This window comes from Spinacia oleracea, chromosome 1 (genome assembly GCF_020520425.1).
Source record: "Spinacia oleracea cultivar Varoflay chromosome 1, BTI_SOV_V1, whole genome shotgun sequence".
Lineage (NCBI taxonomy): Eukaryota > Viridiplantae > Streptophyta > Magnoliopsida > Caryophyllales > Amaranthaceae > Spinacia > Spinacia oleracea.
In genome coordinates this window covers 88,525,092-88,532,939 of record NC_079487.1, presented here as the reverse complement: position 1 = coordinate 88,532,939, position 7,848 = coordinate 88,525,092, and the positions used below count along the sequence as shown (strand labels likewise).

Sequence of the window (7,848 nt, the reverse complement as noted above, 5' to 3'; positions counted from 1 at the left end):
TTAGTAATTAATTAATTAAAATATCTACATGGCACCTAATTAATTATCTACGTGGCACTTGATTTTTTTAATTCAAAAATAAATTAAAAATCTTATATTTCATTAGACGAAACCATTAATAATCCTAGATGGCGCTTTAATATTTCAGCAAATATGCCTCCTTTATATATGTATATTAGATTAGATTAGGCTAGTAGTTATTTTTTAGTTTGTTTCAGTTTTGTATGTTTTTCTTTTCATTTTTTGGCTTGGCCTCTTTAGAATCAAAAAAAAAAACCCGGCCCAATGAAGACGTAGGGAGATGGAGCTCCGTGGGTCAAATTGGTGGGGCTGGCGCATTGTGTTGCGTCATTGGGTGAATCCTCAAAAGCGCCAAATCGGGAAAATTAAGTTAGGAAGAAATCAAGGTATTTCATTGGAGAAGGACGAAGAAGAAGAAGACGACGACGACGACGACGACGACGAGCAATGAATTGACAGAAACTTATTACAAGTTTATATATAGAAATTCACGATTCTGTATTTGGTCCAATAATCTGGGCTCTATGAGGAGAGAGAAACATAAAAAATAAATTAAAAAAAGTTGCAGCATTTGACAGAGTATATTCCTTCCTTCTACCGCCAATTCGGCGTAGGTAATCCTTCATACTTCTTCTTGTTCTTCCTTCCAATTCGATCGCAATCCTCTTGTTTTTCCGGTCTACATTACTTTTATTTTTATTTTTATTTTTATTGATGCTGCATGTTATTTAATTAATTAATATGTTATTTATTTATTTATTAATTCGCTTTGAATTTGATTATGATACTGGTGTTTTTCCCAGGATATTTGTTGGTTGATTGGAACTAAACCCTAAAAAATTGATTGAAATTTGAAATAGTATTGATTAATGGATCCTGATCATATAGGCAGTGATCCTTGTAATTTGCTACTCACTGATCCCTTACTTTCCATTGTTGACAATTCCCTTCATCACTCTAAATACCTCTTAGCTCCTGCTTCTATGGCATTTCGACAAGCTTTTACGTACTTTTCTAAGCTCGCTGGGGCCGCCGTATTTTTGTTTTCCGGCGCTTCTCAGATTAAAACCAGGTTTCCAGACACTCATCATGTGTCCGGACCTGTGAATTCTAGTTGCTCATTTGGACAACCCAAACACATTACCCCCTCTTGTAATTATTATCCATCCTGCTTTAGGTTCCCACATGAATCTTTTACTACACTCTTTGGTCATAAGTTTTCAACCTTTTCTTTTAAGCATTTATTTAGAGTAGCAGCTGATACTTTTCAACCACTTCCTCCCGTGTTTTCGATAGCTGCTGCGCTCATTCCACCGATTGATCACTTGTAAGCCATTCCCTATTTATCTAATTATTGCATTTGATGTCAAGTTTGCCACTTTTTTTTTTTTTTTTCGAAAAAAAGGCTTTTAATTTGCCTCCTCTATAATTCCAGTACTCCAAGCTTGTTATTGTCTATCCCACCTGAGGTTGCTAATACTCAAATAGTGGGATCCCTTGATAAAAACCCCTGCAATGTTCAGCATAGAGGTTGTGGCGGTCATGCAGTTCCTGAATTTGATTGGGCAAGACATGCAGTTGAACCCAAAACTGGCATTCAGTTTCCTGCTGTTCTGAACAGCATATTATCCAAGGACAATCAATCCAATTTGTCACCAGAGGTACTTTTACTTCTATTATTGCCATGATTCTCTACGGTGTTGAATGTTATTCCCGCTGATCTTCATTTGTCATCTACTGTTATCTTTAAGCATGTTTGCTGTTTATTTGTTTTACTACAAGAGAGTTGACAATCATGACGTTCTAAAATTTCGTCATATTTGGGGAAAACAACTTGTTGTGAGCAGAAGTTTTTTACTTTATGGAAGTAGCAGAAATGGGAACATCTTTTCGTCTAGACTCTAGAGTGCTTAGGCGAAACTTGTCCTTGGCCCTTTTAGCGTATACAAGAGCGTATTTAGGAATAAAACTCCTTATTTCAAGCCTCAAAATCTTGTGATGCTTCCATGTCATCCCTTAGGTTAATCCAGAGTTACCCAAATTTCTGATGAAAATGTATACGAGTAAATGATTTATCTGTAACCTCTTTTCCGTGTCACAAAAACAAATTTTTTTGAACAAAATCCTCTTTTGATTTGTGCTCATAGATGTAAGAACAATATTGGAATCCTAAGTTTCTTCTTTTTGGTCAGATGAGATAAAGGAGTAGTAATGAGATAATTTGTGTTTTGAAGAAGGGTTGTGTCTCTGTTGTGTTAACATGGTTTGAAACCCTCAGAGTGCAAGGTGCTAACTAGGTTGGCTAAGTTTGATTATGACTTTGTGAAGGGGGAAGTGAGTATTTTGATAGGACTGTTAGGAGAGTGAGCAGGCAGCATGGTGTGGTAACTGTGGAGATGAGAATATGACAATTTACAAGGAGACGATGTGTGACTAGCTCACAGCAAGGTATGCTGATGCTGATGATGTGACTGTGATGCAAGGTGAAAAATCACACGTAGTATTGTAGTGCCCTTAAAAATTATAACACACTGTTTTAACAGTTTATGTCCTACAGAAGAGTTTTGGTCTCTGGGGCTTCTTTTTATTTCTCTTCAGTTTATGTATCAAGCCAGCAGCAGCGGACCGCCCATTTTAGTGGTGGTGAGATTATACTGCTGTCTAGAATTTTCTTTAACAGCCTTTGTTACAACACCTCTTTATTATGTCTAGTTACGTCAGAAGTATGTGCTTTCATTTTCTTGACTCTTGGGCGCAATAATAACAATGATAATAAGTAGTATCTAAGGATATCTGTGGAGTCTGTGAGGTTCAAATTTACAAATGTACTCCTATCCGGGCTAAACTATAAGAAAGGCTGGTTAACAATCTCACATGTTTTCTTTTCTTGTGCTCTCTTGAGTAGACGGCTCAATCAGAACTGTATCCAGAAACATGACATAATATGAGAGCCATATGGTAATATCTTTTTTTATCCCTAATTATTCTGCTGTGAATTACAGGTTCTTGTTGGAACTGGATCTAGGATTCTGACTCTCATCAAAATTAAATCTTTTAAGGTCTATGCCTATGGCTTTTGTAAGTATTCTCACATCTAATGTTGCTTTGTTTATAGTACTGACTACTGAATTTTGTATGACTGCCTACTATGATCAAGCTCCATAATTGCTTCTTCTCCCTATTTTTAGATGTCCATACTTCTTCTCTCTGTCAGAAGTTGGGTTCAAAGTATGGCTCTGTTCCAGAAGTAGAACTCAAAGAACGCGATGATTTCTATGCAGATCTTCTCAGGTATTGTTTCTTCTTACCTGCGACTTACTTCTCCTGGAGGTTAACTCCCCTCGGGGTATGATCGGAAATACCAGGCCCGTCTCGTACTTGTCTCAGCTCCTCCACTGGGGGGTCGAGGAGCGCTGCGTTTTTTTTTTTTGTTTAAGTATATTGTACATGGACGTACTATGTTCTTCTTAGTTGCTTGCTTATTTCTTCATAAATTTGAATGACCATCTCTACGTTGAGGTTTATCCGTTTATGTGCTCTCATGTTGATGTATATGATACCTTAAGATCCCTGTGCAATCAATACTAACACTTCATTTTTTGCGATGAAAGAGAGGTACTCTATTGCATAAGGTTCCGGTCAAAGTAACACCTTATAACCTTTGATTTATTATTTTATGTAAGAGTTACTGTTGGTGAATTTCCATCCATGTAATAATATGGGTTCAGTCCAATATTTCATGAAAATGTATAAAATATTGCAGCCTTTCCAGTAAAAAAAATCCTCCCATACACATGGTTGGCCTACTACTTTTATGCACTGATTAGTGATAGAGGGTGCTTCTCCTGCGTCTGACTTCACCTTTTCATTTTTAATAAACGTTTCTAGGTCTAAATATGTAATAGCTTCTCCTGGTTCTCTTACCTCTGAAGGCGCCTAGGTGGGGTCTGATGGGAGGCTTTGGGTTTATGGAATGGTGTGACCTATGTCAGGATTGATAATCTAAAATCTTCATAATCTCAATCGTTTTTGGTTTTCAATTTCTTATACTTTTTCATTTCTTGATATTTTTATCAGACTTTTCTTCTACTACTGAAGTACTCCGTAATAAGTAGTATGAGGGGATCTATGAGCACTATGATGGGATATGGAAAACAAAATTAATGCTTTCAATAAAACTAAAAGGAATATTCAGTTTTCTTACAGCGAGTACAACCTCGAGGTAGAAACTCTTGGAATCTTAGGTGGCAAATAAAAAAATGAAAAAGGATGCACTAAAAGAAAACCTTGATTTATTCTTAGCAGGATAGCAAGCCAAGCTCTAAATCAAGTTAAAGAAAACTTGCAATGGTCCAAGAGTGCCTGCCAAGAGTGCCAACCTTGTGAATACTTATAAAGAAAAAACTTCTATTGTCAAACACTGAAACCATGGCCTGAGAGCTATACTTAATAAAGGAAGCATACAAATGTATCATAAAAAAAATCAATCACCATTACAAACTGAACTCAAGAAACGTTTGGCACACATTTGAAATAAAACTATAGAAGAACTTTAAAAGATTTCTTCTGTATAGTAGTTTGCCAAAGCACTACATATGTATTTAGTTTAATTTAGAACAATATGTATAGAATTAATATTAAAGCAAAGGCATATTTTCTAGCCTATCAAGTGTCTGTTCCATATCATTTCCATTAGTTGGGGAACATTATGTTCTCAGTTTTCACTATACAATAATACACTGTATCATCTGTTCTATTTATTGGTGCATACATTATGTACTTGCCACAGTTTGTAGTTTTAGGTCGTAACTTGTTATTATGATTTATCTCTCTCTTCCTCGGAGTTCAAATTTTCAATTTTATGTTAACATAATTTATGTGGGTGGTGCAGGGAAGATGTTGGAATGACTGTTAGACTTGTGGTTAACTACAATGGCATGAAAATTGACACAGTTAAAGAGTAAGATTCTTGTGTATTAGCTTCTAGAATTTTTATTAAAATATGAAGTTTATACTGTATTTGAGCCTTTGAGGTTTGGTCCTTTTCTTTTGGTTTTAGGGTTGAATTGGGTTTGGCACCAGTGATTCACCAGGAATATTGAGCCTCTGTTAGGTATATAGAAACTATATTCCATTGTTGTCTTTCGGAGAGTATGTGAAATCTGCTTCTTCATAACACTATCACGTACTAGGTGTCAATGTGTCATTTAGATACCTGTTTTTTAGGTAGCCATATTTGCCTGCATCTTTTGGGCATTTAAATTTTTATTGGGAGGCATGACAAGGGAGGCTATCAAAGCATCTATCCTAAGTATCCAACCTATTATTTTTTACAAATGTGTCCTATTAAATTTTTGGGGATCAATACCTGTCCGGCCAACAACCCTCAACCAAGTTAGGGGGGAAAAGAGAAAGAAAAATTGCCTGCTTTCCCATTCTGTTTAACCCAACTTGCTTACTCAGTCACAAGCAGATGAGTTGAAAAGCTGTTTGTTTTAGAAGTTGGAACTTGGCACTCACCGTTTTTTCCAGTCAAAATGTTAATGCTAATAGATTAGGAGTTGTAGATTGGGCTCACCCGGTTTCATTTTACTTTCGTTTCCTTGCAGTGCTTTTGAGAAGTCTCTTCGAGCTCGTTTAGCCAAGGTAATAAATCATAGTCCTTTGTGTGTAACACCCTAAATCCTTAACTGCCTGGATTAATTTCTGATTTTCTGCTTTTCCTCTGTCCATGTTTGACAGACAAATCCAGAAACTGATTTCAAATGCATTGCAACATTCAGTTCTTATTTCACAAAAGATATTCCACTGCCCGTAGTAAGAAGTCATTTAAGATTCAGAATTTTTATGTGTAGATTTTTTTTCACATATAGTCTTATATTTCCTGTTTGTTCCCCAGGGTACTATAATTGACTTTAGAAGAACTTCTGACGGGCAGTTGATAACCGAAAGTGAGTAACTGTATCAGAGCTGGCTTATGTTTAGAAGTATTTCACGACTAATACTAGCAACCTTGTTATGCAGTTGGAGGTAACCAAATTGGTGCAGTGAACAGCAGGGAGTTGTGTAGTAAGTGGTTTCTTTTGCATCTCCGCTCTGCTTTCCTTTTTGTCACATTATAGACCTCTGTGTTCTTGTGTGACCTTCCTCAATCCTGCGAGTCTTCTATAAGGATGGGAGCGGAGCTTGAAAACTATCTGCAACCAAGATTCCGCCTCACATCCTTGTATAAGGATGGGAGCGGAGCTAGAAAACTAGGGTTGTGTCTGTTGAGCCCGGTGTGTGGGAATGGGTGACTTGGTACTTGCTCAAGATTCTGACACATGTAAATTGTTTGTGCAGGAGTCTTTTATGACACCACCCCACTCCCCCGAATCAAGAAATGTGCATTTATGTTAAAAATTCTTACACGTGTAGATTGTTTGTGTAGGAGCCTTTTTTGACATGTACCTTGGAGAAGTTCCTGTCTCAAAGCAGACAAAAGAAGAGATTGGAAGAAATGTTGCTACTATTATAAGAAGGTGCTAAGCTGATTTGTTATTCTGGATTATTCTGAGCTGAAGGATTTCCTGTGCTTCTTGACCCTTCCTATTACAATGGGTTCTTGAACGGCTCAAATTCATTTTGATTTAACAGTCCAGTCGTGAGGCTTCTGGCATCCATGTTTGGCATATGGCCAATTAGTCAGCTGTGTCCAGCGCCTAACATGTGTTCCGGTGTATAGTGGATTGTAGTTTTAGTTTTCAGCTATATGTGTAGATGATGAAGCTAATGATATATACAAAGTATTAGGCAGGCTTTTTAAAACTAGTTTTTTAGATAGTATATCGGCCGTAATTTAATTGATTCGAGGGATATGTTGTTCAACTTTTGATTGTTGCCAGAGCAGAAGTCAGTTGAACACCGGTTGCGATTCTATGACTGCCTTGTGCTCTGCTTTTGGAAGGTGTAAAACTTTGCATATTTATAACACATTGCTAAAATTACCCTCTTTATTCTATTACTACACAAGATAACATAGTGTGCTTGCTTTTCTACATTAAATTCCATGGTCAGTGTTTTTTTTTTTTTTTGGCAATTATTCCATGCTCAGTGTTGCATGATTAACATTGGCAGCAAACACTAGAAGACTAGTAGTATTTTCTTATTAGGTGACAAAGACTAACACAAAATTTACTGGTGGAAAGCCAACGACAAGTACTCTGTTAGAAAATGTTCTACTTTGACATTTTTTTTATTTTTGTAATTTTGGATATAACTTTCACATTTTTTGCCACACCACTTTGACTATAATTGAATTTGACAATTTCTAAAATTGTGAAAAAATTAATACAAAGTAGCATTTGGTTTTACAATAGAAAATTAAATGGCAAAATGGGCTAAAATTGACAGTTAAAAAATGTAGAGGCAATTGCAATAGCGAGTACTCGAGTAGACTTACATCTTAATGCAATTTTAAGCGACTAGCGAGTCACAAACCCATACTCAAATTTGCAATGGCTGAGTATGGATAAGTTAACTATGGAGTATTTCTTTTATTTATTTTTTGAGGGAAAAGCTTAATGCCTTATATTAATAAATTATCCATTACTCTGAACCTAATGGGTTTGTACTAGCAACTGGTTTTAGTAAACAGAAATGTACTCAACTGAAACCAGTTAGCACTGGGAACAAGTTTCAGATTCTAGAGATTAATGAAACTGATGATCACAATGAATTGACTCACAACACTGGAAGTCTTGGTTCTGCATCAGGGAAGGGGCTGAACACCCCTGCACCTGATGGAAGCATGCTCTGCTGGAATGTCAGAGGGCTAAACAGGAAAGA

General features: G+C 36.5%; 1 protein-coding gene across 2 annotated transcripts; it reads left to right on the top strand.

Moving 5' to 3' along the window:
• Positions 1 to 311: 311 nt before the first annotated feature.
• LOC110792517 (fatty-acid-binding protein 2) lies at positions 312 to 7,024 on the top strand. 2 transcript variants are annotated; one of them, XM_056835799.1, is made up of 11 exons: positions 312 to 635; positions 825 to 1,348; positions 1,457 to 1,682; positions 3,024 to 3,099; positions 3,210 to 3,312; positions 4,913 to 4,981; positions 5,631 to 5,667; positions 5,764 to 5,838; positions 5,921 to 5,972; positions 6,046 to 6,090; positions 6,364 to 7,024. In XM_056835799.1, the coding sequence occupies exons 2-11, from the start codon at positions 891 to 893 to the stop codon at positions 6,462 to 6,464; spliced, it is 1,242 nt and encodes a 413-aa protein (XP_056691777.1). In that variant the 5' UTR covers positions 312 to 635; positions 825 to 890; the 3' UTR covers positions 6,465 to 7,024. The 2 variants fall into 2 exon arrangements, with proteins under 2 accessions (XP_056691777.1, XP_021853033.1); XM_021997341.2 differs by having other exon boundaries at positions 323 to 635; positions 6,452 to 7,024.
• Positions 7,025 to 7,848: the final 824 nt, after the last annotated feature.